Source organism: Thalassophryne amazonica, chromosome 6 (assembly GCF_902500255.1).
Source record: "Thalassophryne amazonica chromosome 6, fThaAma1.1, whole genome shotgun sequence".
Taxonomy (NCBI): Eukaryota; Metazoa; Chordata; class Actinopteri; order Batrachoidiformes; family Batrachoididae; genus Thalassophryne; species Thalassophryne amazonica.
The window spans coordinates 120632775-120646471 of record NC_047108.1 but is presented as its reverse complement, the minus strand read 5'-3'; the positions used below and the strand labels follow the sequence as shown (position 1 = coordinate 120646471).

The 13697-nt window shown below is 41.1% G+C and overlaps 1 protein-coding gene across 1 annotated transcript; it reads right to left on the bottom strand.

The window, feature by feature from the left end:
* Window positions 1–1287: 1287 nt before the first annotated feature.
* Window positions 1288–13285, bottom strand: perm1 (PPARGC1 and ESRR induced regulator, muscle 1). Its single transcript, XM_034171547.1, has 3 exons — window positions 10354–13285; window positions 1749–1865; window positions 1288–1446 (listed from the first exon to the last, which is right to left on the bottom strand). Exons 1-3 carry the CDS (start codon window positions 13283–13285, stop codon window positions 1337–1339), a joined length of 3159 nt encoding a protein of 1052 aa, XP_034027438.1. The 3' UTR covers window positions 1288–1336.
* Window positions 13286–13697: the final 412 nt, after the last annotated feature.

Here is a 13697-nt window from a genome sequence, read left to right as displayed (position 1 = left end):
CCAGAGTAACGATCTGGTTAGACACCATGCTTCTAAGATTTGTGGGGCCAAGTACAATAACTTCAGTTTTATCTGAGTTTAAAAGCAGGAAATTAGAGGTCATCCATGTCTTTATGTCTGTAAGACAATCCTGCAGTTTAGCTAATTGGTGCGTATCCTCTGGCTTCATGGATAGATAAAGCTGGGTATCATCTGCGTAACAATGAAAATTTAAGCAATACCGTCTAATAATACTGCCCAAGGGAAGCATGTATAAAGTGAATAAAATTGGTCCTAGCACAGAACCTTGTGGAACTCCATAATTAACTTTAGTCTGTGAAGAAGATTCCCCATTTACATGAACAAACTGTAATCTATTAGACAAATATGATTCAAACCACCGCAGCGCAATGCCTTTAATACCTATGACATGCTCTAATCTCTGTAATAAAATTTTATGGTCAACAGTATCAAAAGCAGCACTGAGGTCCAACAGAACAAGCACAGAGATAAGTCCACTGTCCGAAGCCATAAGAAGATCATTTGTAACCTTCACTAATGCTGTTTCTGTACTATGATGAATTCTAAAACCTGACTGAAACTCTTCAAATAGACCATTCCTCTGCAGGTGATCAGTTAGCTGTTTTACAACTACCCTCTCAAGAATCTTTGAGAGAAAAGGAAGGTTGGAGATTGGCCTATAATTAGCTAAGATAGCTGGGTCAAGTGATGGCTTTTTAAGTAATGGTTTAATTACTGCCATCTTAAAGGCCTGTGGTACATAACCAACTAACAAAGATAGATTGATCATATTTAAGATTGAAGCATTAAATAATGGTAGGTCTCAGTGGTCGGTCCCAGACTCTGGAACGTTCTGCCCCTACACGTCCGATCTGCTCCCACTGTGGAGTGTTTTAAGTCCCGTCTTAAGGCCCACTTTTATTCTTTGGCTTTTAACACCGCGTGAGTTGTACGGTCCATGTGTCTTATTTTATTTTTATTTTATTGAAATTTATTGTTTTATCATGGTTTTATTTATTTATGTATTATTTTATCTTATCTATTTTATTGTTATTATTGTTATTATTACTATTTTGTGTGTCTATGCTTTTGCTGTGCGGCACTTTGGAGACCTGAGTCTGTTTAAATGTGCTTTATAAATAAAGTGGATTGGATTGGATTGAAAATACTGGGCACTTCACTTTAATCTTTTGCGCTCTCTTAAAAATTTATATATATATATATATATATATATATATATATATATATATATATATATATATATATATATATATATATATATGTGTGTGTGTGTGTATAAATCACAGTTGTATAATCACAGTTGATATCTGAAGAATCAAACAGAAGCCTCGTGATGCACTTTCTTCTCATTGTCTGTCGCCTCCGCAGTGACATATTTCCGCAGGTACCGGATTGCAGACAGAGCACTTGCGTTTGCCAACAGAACTGTGAAACAAAAACGACAAAAGAGACATCACAGTCACACTGAGTTTGTCTAATCATGTTGTAACTAATGCAATCAAACATCTTAATTATTCATATCTCAGACAGAAAACACTTTTAGACCCCTTCAAACTGGGTTTGGTAATTCGTCTTGTGTGGAGTTTGGGTAGAATCCGGCTCAAGACATAAGTTTTTTCTGAATCTCAATGGGGCGAACTGGATTTAAGCCCAACTGTTTTTTTTTCCTCACATCTCAGAGGTGTTGATATGAAGCACATGAATGCAGCACATTAACATACACACACCGGCCTTCCAGGCATCGCCAATGTCAGGGTTAGCAGACTTCAACACCCACGAGGCAAACGCAATACAAACCAGACACATGTCTGACTGTCGGAGAGGCAGGAGGGAGGAATCCAACCCTTCAAAGACAGAGACACAGTTACACAAAATGTCAACTCTTCTACACATAACATACTGTGACATCACAACATTCTCAGAGGTCCACGGGCTTTTGACTGGTAACAATCTGCAGACACATCACACCTCTACAGGCCTGAAAGTTTGTTCTCATAGCAAACTCCTGAAGATGAAAGGATGGCTCCCCCTGTCGGTCAACATTATATGTAACATTTTTATTTGGTAAGTTGTGTTCATTCGAGCCCAGTTTTAAATGTACATATTCAGACTCTTTGAGCCAAAGATTCCTGATTTCTTGTTGGAGCCCTTCACTGATATATTCCAGCATATGGTCACCGAGTGAAGACAAATTATCACATGCAAACATTCCTGGTGGCTTTGCACAGCAGACTGCCCTCAGTCCACTCACTGTCCTCTCAAAACTGAGCCAACACGGTCCGTTCCAATCAAGACTGCAACAGCTGATTGTCACGACAAAATACCCAAAGCTGCATGGACGTCACAAAAAGAACTTCAAAGAAAAAGTTGAAGCTGTGCATAGTCTATTCGAGTTTTCGAACCACAGAATGCACTTACGGGATATGGGGCACTTTGTGGGAAGTTTGGAGCAGCACTTGGGTTTGAGCTGGGGAATATCCTGATTCCAATGAGTCATCTGGCATTGATGCAATCAACATTTAAATAGTGTAGCTGGGACTCCTGTCTTCACCTCCAGGTTGTACTTACAGGCCATCTGTCAGTGTGAACGTTGGATTATATGGACTATCACAGCTCTTGGTGAAACTCTATTGTACCTGCATTAATGGCAAATGTCCACCAGGCAGAGATATTGCTCCATTTCAAGAACCTTGAGTGCCGGCTACTGTGGGACACCAACCAACCTGGTGTTGATATTAGTAAATATGGTTGTTTAGCTATGACATTTCTATCACTGTGTGTTCTGTCAATTCTGTGTTGTTCTTTTGTTTTATTCATTAGCATGTCCAAAGCAGATGGTCACCCTTCTGAGTCTTTTCTGCTTGAGATTTCCTCCTATTATATAAAAAAAAAAACACCAGAGGGAGTTTTTCCTTACCACTGTCACCAGTGTGATTGAACATAGGGTGCGTAAGGTTTAAACCTTGTTTGTGTATAATGTCTTGGGGAGACTATTGGGGTGATGTGGTATTGTGACTCATAAGACTAGACAGCACTCAATATTTTCACTCAGTTCTTTGAATGAAAGTTGGCAGTTGTTTGCATTTCCAAAACTTGAAAACATGGATACCCGCAGTTTTGGAGAAAATAGCCATCAGTAACCTGAGGAGGTCCACAAAGATACGCCAGTGACACAAGGTGAAGCTGAACTGCAAAACTGTCCAAACAAATAAACAAGCAAACAAGTTAAAACATAACCTGTTTGGTGGTGTGGTGTACTGAGATTACCTTGTGATGATTTTGTCCGGTAAACTTAAAAAGATATACAGCGTTCAGGTTTGAGGAAAATCTGTACAGAACCATTTCAGTCCATGCTTCAAAAATTTGGCACATGTGGACATAAAGAAAATCATTGGTGGGCACAGTTCCATTAATTAGTGACACTAACATTTACGTTAGCGGGTTAACTTTTCAGCTAACTATGAAAATCATCAGCTTCCGGTATATTTAGTTACACTTTCAGTCAGCTAACTTTTTTTTTTTTTTTTTTTTTTTGCTGGTAAAGTTCGTAAATTTAATGGTCAAAACCATTTGCAAACCCTAAAATCATTAGTTTTCAAAAACCATTTTAAATCACCTAAAATCATTTTAAAATCATCTGTTTATGAACACAGAGAGGTCGCTAACAGTTCACAGGTCAAAGCACACAAGCATGTTAAGAAGTTACACTGTGGACAAAAATGGTATGTAAGAAGCTCAAAAGTCAGTATTTTTATTTAGTTATTTGTGGTGCATTTGTTTTGTGTTTGTGAATGTAATACAGGTGAGCCGTAGCTCCGTTAACTGGCTATCTATATACATAAAGGGCTACGTCTGTCTGTCTGTCCGTCTGTCCAGGATAAACTCCCAAACTATAATATGTAGCCCTAAAAACTATATATATTCTGAATCCTCATGACATGGGGAACAAACTAGTACCATTTTTTAAAAAGTTAAACTAAAAATTACCTTCAAAATAGCCATTTATGTAAGACCATACAGTGCTGTACCATGTGCTTAGCTGCCACTTCTGTCTGTCTTTCTTGTCTGTCCGGGATAAACTCCCAAACTATAATATGTAGCCCTAAAAACAATATATATTCTGAATCCTCATGGCATGGGGAACAAACTGGTAACATTTTTTTAAAAAGTTGAACTGAAAATTACCCCCAAAATAGCCGGCTGTGGGTATGACCAGGCAGATTTCAATTTCCAGCCCTGTATATGTGTTGGCCATCTCCGTTTATTTAATCCCTTTCTTCAGCTACTTTATGTTCTCACCTGTTAAGCACCTGACTGTCCTGTACAACCCAGTTTGCCTTCCTGTCTGAATACATTCATTTTATGTTTGTAAAATTGCAATGTAAAAACAGTGAAATACACCACTACCTCACTTTTGATTCAATGATATTTACATTTACTGTTACCTACTTTTTGTGTGTCATTTTGTTATAAATTTGATTGCAAAACAAAGTCTACATGAAGGACTTCAAATGTGTTTGTCTTTTAACCAAGTCTTTCTACTTAGTTTGGGGAGTCCACCTCTTATAGTTCTGCTGGACAAAATTCCAAAAACAAATGTTGGGCAATTGTTTTGATTAAAATGATTGGCATTTGGATTATGTCTAAAACAGGTTAACCCGGGCAGCGCCGGGTACCCCAGCTAGTAAATTTATAATATGGAGCTAAACTGTGACTTCTAATACTGTGATTTACTGCTTTTGATAAAGATGATGACAGTGTTTGGGGTTTTATTTTTTGTTTATTTTTATGCATTCATTTTATGATTGTGATCATGAATGAATTTACCCAGCAGCCCCTGCAGCGCTTAAACACGAAACTGGTTCATCAGTAGCCGACAGTGTAATTCAATGTGGCCGCGACGAGTCAATACTAAAAGTTAGCGGTTAGCGGTAAGGTCCACTATTTTTTTTTAGAGGTTTATCGGTTTAGCATTATAAAAGTTAACTTTTCAGTTAGCGGTTTAATGGCTAACTTTTGAGTTAGCTGTGCCCACCTAGGGTTGCCAACTCTCTGAAAAATAAATAAGGGACACCTCACTGGCAGGGCTGACCGGCCCATGGAAATATAGACTGGAATGGACATGCGCGCCTCTATCTATTAGCGTCACTCAGGACAGGAAGGCGCCATTACTAAGGGTGGAAAATGTGCAGCTCATCAACTGACCGTTTTTTTTTGCACTAGCGTCACTATTTCTTAATGGATTTTAATAAATGTAGGCTTGTTTCAAAGCCCTTTGAAAGCTCTTTCCAATGCACCTATGCATGTGTAGCAGGATGGATGACCTTAATGATGTTCAGCTGGTGGATTGAGTGCAGCTGGTTGTGGCAGAGGAGTGTTTGCATAAAAGAGGGAGTGTGTGTGTGCTCTTCTTTCTCTTTCTGGAGACTGACTGCAGGTGTTTGGACGTGTTCACTTCCATGTTCCCGTGAAGACAGGTAGGCACCGGCCACAGCTGCAGGCTCGTTGAGGTGTAGTGGTGAGTGTTTAAGGAGGTGGTTTTGTTGTACAGACACCTCTGTGTGGGCTGTCGTTGGTGGTGCGCTGCTGAGTTTGTGGTGCTCTTGACGCTCTGGGGTGGTGTGGAGTTACAGCTGATTGCTGTGACGGACGGTTCGGTATGTACAGCACAAAGTAAGCTCCTCTTTCAGATATTTGTCTTATATTTATTTGTTTAAAATGTAGGATTTTGGACCAAGCTGTGGAAGGAGGCCCTGCTGCTTTGCTCTGGTGCTCTGCTGAACGATTTCGTCCCGTGGGACCAGTGGATGTGCCCTGTTTGCTGCGGCGGCTTTGCGCTGAGTGTGGACATTTGGAAAACTCTGCCAGCTGCGTGTGCTGCCCAGCTGCGTGTGCTGCCCAGCTGCGTGTGCTGCCCGGCTGTGTGATGCAAGGGCGCCGTCATGTGGTCATAATTGGTGGTTTTAAATTAGTTTTTTATAAAATTCTTTTTAACTAGAACTTCAATTGTTAATAAATTATTTGTTTGTATTTGGGAACCACGTCTCTCTTTTGATAGCCGACAGTGTAATTCAATGTGGCCGCGACGAGTCAATACTGTGTGTCTTAGGTTGAAGTTATTCAATTGTCGAATTCCCTGGGTGAAATTCCCAGGGTGGTGTCAGAAGTCCGACATACCATGTTCATTCATGATTTCTAATTGCCTTGACGATTGAGGAGCAATTGTCCGCTTTGCCACACGTGTGGGTTAAAAAAAAAAAAACTTTTATGTAAAATGCAGAAATTTGGGGAAATTACGACAAACTGTGCTGCTTTTCTCGCACTATTGTCGCTATTTGTTAACAGATTTTAATAAAAGTAGGCTTGTTTTAAAGCCATTTAATTGCTCTTTCTAATGAACCCATACATGTCTAGGTAGAAAAAAAATGTTTTATGTAAAGTGTGGAAATTTGTGGAAAATATTCCATTCTGTTCATTTACTGTGATTTTTTTTTTTTTTTTTTTCCTGTCATCATAATTCTCGATGGATTTTTATAAATGAAGCCTTGTAAGTTGTATTCATGCTAATTAAAAGGTCTAACGAACCCATACATGTCTGGATAAAAAAAATCCTTATGTATTAAAATATAAATCTGAAGTATGCCTTGACATTGTGCTCATTTATCTTGCTGCTTTTCCCACTGTAATATTACTGCTTGTCTTTTAATGACAACATATATATGATTTTTACTAACATTTTATTACAAGTAGATATAAAGCCATTCAGAATTTATGACTTTTGACCCTCAGTCAGGGTAAAAAGTATCTCCTCCATCCCCTCCAACCACACTGTTCAAATTTAAATGCCTCCTGTGACCACCATGTACATATCATATTAAACAACAGCTGCAAGTATATATACATAAATATATTTAAACATTTTTGTTTCCGCATGTGAACGCAGCTTAATGAAAAGAACTTATGGCGTTGAGTTATAGTCTCAGTAAATTGCGGCATAACGACTTTAAAATAGACATTTGTTTTACATAATTACATTAAGGCTCTTGTTCATTTTAGTATTGGAGAATTTGTTTTTGTGGTTTGTGCAGTTGATGATGAAGCACTGGCTGCCTTTTTTCTCCTCATATTGCTTCTGTTTAACAGGATCAAGGTCTCTCTCCACCCTCAGTAATGGCCGTCGTGCGGCACGCCGCTAGTCACGTGACGTCCATTCTAGTCTCTATTTCCATGGACCGGCCAACTGACCATTGCCTTCACCCTTTCCAGTGTGTGTGTGAAACGATTTTTAACCATTTGACTATTGACTTGACCCTGAATTTAAGTAGATGCACACATGCATTTGTTATATGAACATGCGGAAAACAATTTAGCAATTTATTTTTAGTGCAAAATAAATTTTCACTTACAATTTCAATATGAGCATCCTGTCCTGCTTCAAAGTATAAAAAAGTCTTTAAAAATAAATCTTTCTCTGTCGTGTTGTTATAAAAGTGTATAAATTAACAAAAAAATATATATATAATCCAAAACAATGTAACAGTGAAAGTCTGAAAAAGTAAACAATACTTACAATACTTATAGCTGTTGTCGCGCAGCTTTTCCCATTTGCCCATGTATTTTTGCTTTCTTTTTTGTTTTGTTTTTTTTCGAGGAGGAGTAACGACATTACAGACATTGCTGTTCGTAGGCGTGTCTGCAGTGCCAGTGTCGGTATCAGCCATGCTGCTATGGTCGTCCGACGACCATCGTCGGCTCACGAGCAGATGTCCCTCGACCAATGAGATAAGAGTGATTCTGTATCGTCAACTCGTGTCTGTCAGCTCATTGGTGAAGAGCAGGAGAAAGGCTGGGATCAAATTTACCGTAAGTTTCCATATAAAGCGCCAGTCAATTCCATACAGACGTCTTGATTCTCACAGAAATACGGGACAAACTGCGTCCCGTTTCAGGTCAATACGGAACGCACACTTTTATATCCAAATAAGGGACGATTCCGTTTTTCAAGGGACGGTTGGCAACCCTATGCCCACCACTGAAGAAAATACAAACCCAGCACAGGATAGTCTCACTAAATGTCACTGCAAGTAATACAATAAAGTTGGATGGCTTTGGGTATGTTAGATATATTTGTGTTTATTTGTTATTATATTTGACTTTTTATTATATCAAGTATTTACCATGTTTAAACTTATATTTTGTGAGTGAGTTTTAGTCGTCGTATGTATGTCAACTGGTCTGAACTGGTTTTGTCTGATCAGAAACAAAGGAGTTAGGTTCCATCAGGTACCAAATAACTATGGGTTGAAGACAAGAGGTGGAGCTTTCCCTCTGTCTATGGGGAGCCAGTAAGATTAGGATTGTGAGACTAAAACCCACCCACTGTACCGCCTACACTGTCTTGTATAAAAGCATTTTGTCGTCTATGTTCGGCATCTTTCAGAAGATGGTGTCCGTGTGTCTCTAGGGACCCGGGCCTGGTTTTCAGCGTGACTTTCAATAAATTCAAACTGAGGAATATATCGATTTTGTTCTTTGTAAGGGGCAGTATATTACAATAAGAACTGTGAGGATTACCAGGTACTTTGCATATTTAGGTGTCAAAGATGTGGTTGGGTTGAGTTAATAATATTTGTCTAATAGATTACAATTTGTTCATGTAAATGGGGAATCTTCTTCACAGACTAAAGTTAATTATGGAGTTCCACAAGGTTCTGTGCTAGGACCAATTTTATTCACTTTATACATGCTTCCCTTAGGCAGTATTATTAGACGGTATTGCTTAAATTTTCATTGTTACGCAGATGATACCCAGCTTTATCTATCCATGAAGCCAGAGGACACACACCAATTAGCTAAACTGCAGGATTGTCTTACAGACATAAAGACATGGATGACCTCTAATTTCCTGCTTTTAAACTCAGATAAAACTGAAGTTATTGTACTTGGCCCCACAAATCTTAGAAACATGGTGTCTAACCAGATCCTTACTCTGGATGGCATTGCCCTGACCTCTAGTAATACTGTGAGAAATCTTGGAGTCATTTTTGATCGGGATATGTCATTCAAAGCGCATATTAAACAAATATGTAGGACTGCTTTTTTGCATTTACGCAATATCTCTAAAATCAGAAAGGTCTTGTCTCAGAGTGATGCTGAAAAACTAATTAATGCATTTATTTCCTCTAGGCTGGACTATTGTAATTCATTATTATCAGGTTGTCCTAAAAGTTCTCTGAAAAGCCTTCAGTTAATTCAAAATGCTGCAGCTAGAGTACTGACGGGGACTAGAAGGAGAGAGCATATCTCACCCATATTGGCCTCTCTTCATTGGCTTCCTGTTAATTCTAGAATATAATTTAAAATTCTTCTTCTTACTTATAAGGTTTTGAATAATCAGGTCCCATCTTATCTTAGGGACCTCGTAGTACCATATCACCCCAATAGAGCGCTTCGCTCTCAGACTGCAGGCTTACTTGTAGTTCCTAGGGTTTGTAAGAGTAGAATGGGAGGCAGAGCCTTCAGCTTTCAGGCTCCTCTCCTGTGGAACCAGCTCCCAATTCGGATCAAGGAGACAGACACCCTCTCTACTTTTAAGATTAGGCTTAAAACTTTCCTTTTTGCTAAAGCTTATAGTTAGGGCTGGATCAGGTGACCCTAAACCATCCCTTAGTTATGCTGCTATAGACGTAGACTGCTGGGGAGTTCCCATGATGCACTGTTTCTTTCTCTTTTTGCTCTGTATGCACCACTCTGCATTTAATCATTAGTGATCGATCTCTGCTCCCCTCCACAGCATGTCTTTTTCCTGGTTCTCTCCCTCAGCCCCAACCAGTCCCAGCAGAAGACTGCCCCTCCCTGAGTCTGGTTCTGCTGGAGGTTTCTTCCTGTTAAAAGGGAGTTTTTCCTTCCCACTGTAGCCAAGTGCTTGCTCACAGGGGGTCGTTTTGACCGTTGGGGTTTTACATAATTATTGTATGGCCTTGCCTTACAATATAAAGCGCCTTGGGGCAACTGTTTGTTGTGATTTGGCGCTATATAAAAAAAATTGATTGATTGATTGATTGATTGTTTACTTGGCATTTACTGTACCTTTCTTCTACTCTAATTCAATTTTTAAAAAAGATGAGGTTTACTGCACCTCTGAATGATTTTATGTTGGTAGCACTGCAGCTTCTGTTCTGAATGACAATAAGACACATTGAATGTAACTGAGAGTCAGCCAGCCCACAAAGCATCAACCCTGGAGGTAACACTTTTGGTAAACGAGGACAAGTTCTTGCAACAGGCTGCACTTCAGTCCACACTTTACAAAACTACTGTAGACTGACTTACTTGGATTTGGAGCAGGTGTCTGCAGGTCCTTGTATGAGAAAGGCTGCTGTGCTAACTGTGTGATGATCCTGTTCTCCACATGGTGCAGAACTGGATCAGGAAGCAATACCTCATCAGTTCCAGGAACATTTATAGAATAAACTACACTGAGTGGAGACTTTCCTTTTTGCCTCACAGGTTGAAGTGCCAAAGGTTGTGACGGCAGCTTCTGAGATGTAGATCCCATAAAATTAAAATTCCTGAAGGAAAATGTGCCTTTCCAAAAGAAGTCCTGTTTGAGGTCGCTGTCTGTGAAGAAATTCTCATAAGCATCTGCAGAAAGAGCAGTTGCGTTTGTCTTACAGCTGAATCTGGTCACCACCTTCACCGGGCCTTGGTCTTTGTTGTCTTCTTCATCAGTTTCCACTGAAGAATCATCGGAGGAGGAGGTGGCGAAGAAATAATCATAAGCCTCAGGGTACTGAAGGTTCCCTCTGGATGAGCGAGAGCGGGAAAAGATGGGCATGAGTCTGTCTTTGTCCTGGTCTGCTCTGTTAAGCAGAGGACAGAAGAAGGTTTCCGTGTCAAAATCTGAGAAGAAATGATCATAGTTTTCAGAGACGGATTCTCCAACGGTGTAGGAGCTGCTAATGTTACCTGTAGCCGATTGGCTGGGAATCGACTGTTTTTTACCAAAGATGGAATTAAAAATATCTGTAAGAGAGACTCTGAAGCTGTCCGCCAAAGATGAAGGTAAACAGTCCGAGCCGCTAGCTGCTGTGTGCACGTGTCCCTCAGTGAGAGTGCAGGTGTCTAATTCTTTGTCTTCAACTTTTTGTAAGTTGTGTCTTTCTGCTGGAGCACTGAGATGTTCAGAGTCCAGAGCATGCAGGTTATGCACGCTTACATTTTTGGAAAATTTTCTGGGACACTTTTCAGCGAGGGCCGAGAGAGAAATGTCACTAAAAGTTGTCAACGTCATGTCATCGGGGTATAAAGCAGCGCCTGCGCTCAGCGGCACAGGTTCACTCTCCCACCGGACACTGCCTGAAGATGAACGATCAGCCAGCAGGCGGGAACCCGAGTTTGAATCAATGACAGCCTGGACGATGAAGACGTCCTCGCTGTTTTGTTCAAACTCCGGCTGAGTTAAGAAGCCTGAATCCGTCTCGGCCGCATCGCTCTCCTGTAAAGGTGGGAGGAAGCTGCTTGGCGTGGCAGTGCCCACCTTCCTTAAATCCAAAATATCCTTTATTGTCAGCTTTTCCATGTCTCTCCAAAAAGAGGACATGGTGTACACCGGATGTTTCTCGATGGAATCCTCTGAATCACATTTCGATTCGGGCGTTTCGTGCCATACGGTTTGGTTTGTAGGATCTCTGTCTTGTGGATTTGCCTGAATTTGTGAGAGATCTCCTTCTCCTCCTTGACGCTCAGCCTGACTGACAGAGGAGCAGGACCTGTCTGTGATGTTTCCACTTGAGTGTGACACAGTAAGTCCTGTTTCACACGAAGCACAGCGTTGGGATAGTAGTGTTGACATGTCAGATGGATTTTTTATTAAGCCTTCAGAAAATGTGGGGCTGGTTTTTATTTTACTGATGCCTCTGAGATGATTTTCATCATCTTGCACTTGTGGCATTTTCAATTTACACTTCTCTAATAAAACAGCTGCCTTGGATGAAGTTTGAGCTTCCAGAGGATGTTCTTCCTGTTGCTTGCCAGTATTTATCTCTACATTGGATGGACTTTTAGGCAAGCAGCTGTTATGAGTGTCTGATGTTGATGCATGAGCCGCTTGCCTTGGAACTTTATTGCAGCCTGGATGGTGTCTGGTTTTGAATTCTTCCGGTGTTCTGTTTGGTACAGGCACCTCAGAACTGATTTTAACAGTCGTGACCTCTTTAGCTGTGGGGCTATATTTGTCTTTGTCCTGATGGTTCATTTCCAGCTCATTCCGTCTTTGACACAGTGTGTCAAAGTCTCCACCAGAATGTCTGGCCTCCACAGCCAGGACGGACTGACCTGAGGATAGTCTGTCATGTTGGCCGTCTTCCACAACAGGATCACTTGCACTTGGAAGAATACTGGGAGTTATTGATTTGACCTCTGCTGTGCAACATTTTGTACTTCGTCCATTTTCAGAACCCGTTACACGACGATCCGTCACATCCGAATGAACAAACTGGAGACCGTTTCCTGTTTTGGTGGCTATGCCTGATTCATCTGCAATGCTGTTTTCAGCTGAACATGGCAACACAGGAGACAATTCATCCACCTCTTGTACTAGTGGCTGCTGACTCGGCCGGACTGTAAACTGTTCTTTCCTGACTCTACTTTCGTTGTTTGGAGCAAAGGACTGAGAAAGATCTTCACCTTTCTCCACTGAAGGGTTGGTGGAGGATGGATGTGTGGTTAAAAGACCTACAAGGCCTTCAGGCTGGGATAAATGGACTCCTCCTCTTGGTGGATAATAATCATCCTCTGAATCACTCTGCTTGAGTAAAACCTGCCTCTCGTACCCGTGCACGCTCTCATGAGGCTCGGTGCTTATTCGTCTCTTCCTCTTCCTTCTCCTCTTCATAAAGGCAGAAGGAGACAACGCTTGGCTGGCTGTTTTGTTCGTACCTCTCGCCTCTGATGGCACAAACTGGAGGTTTTTGTTAAATTTGGCATTTGTTGCTGTGTCTAGACCCCTGGAAACTGAGTGATGATCCATCAAGAAGTCCCTTTGCTTTTCCTCTTCTGGAGGTGAACACCTTCCAGGCATCACCTCATTGCCAGAGTGAGGGTTTAAAGATGGGATTTGCTGCTTTACCTCATTTATTCTGGTTTCTGTTTCAGGAGGAGCTGATGCTTTAGCCTCAATCGGCGAGTTACTGGCTGCAGGTCCAAGAGAACTCTCGGCAGTTTCTCTGCCGCTGTTGGCAGACAGAGTGTTTAACTTGCACATCTCTTGATTGTGCACTTGGCTCGGTGCTCCAAAACCTTTCAGCTTTTCAAAGAATATATTGACAGTCCGCAGGTCTATCTCCTCCTCGCTGCCTGAGAGGACGCTGTTCAAACAGGTGATGCCACATTCCGCAGGAGAGCCTTCACACACTGGAGGAGTGCTGACGGTCCGGTCTGCCTCTACAAACCCTGCGGTCGTTTCAACTTTATTAATCCTGTTTGTGAGACTGGACCGCACATCGTCAATGTCACTTATCCCCGATTCATCCAAACCTGCTAATGAAGGAGGAAGCAGGTTACACTCTTCACACTCTGCAAAGAAGCATTCCCAGTCACGGTCGGAGATCTGCACGCTGTATTCAAAGTCATCCATGTCAACACAGCCTGCAGAACCAAGGACAAGAACCTCAAAA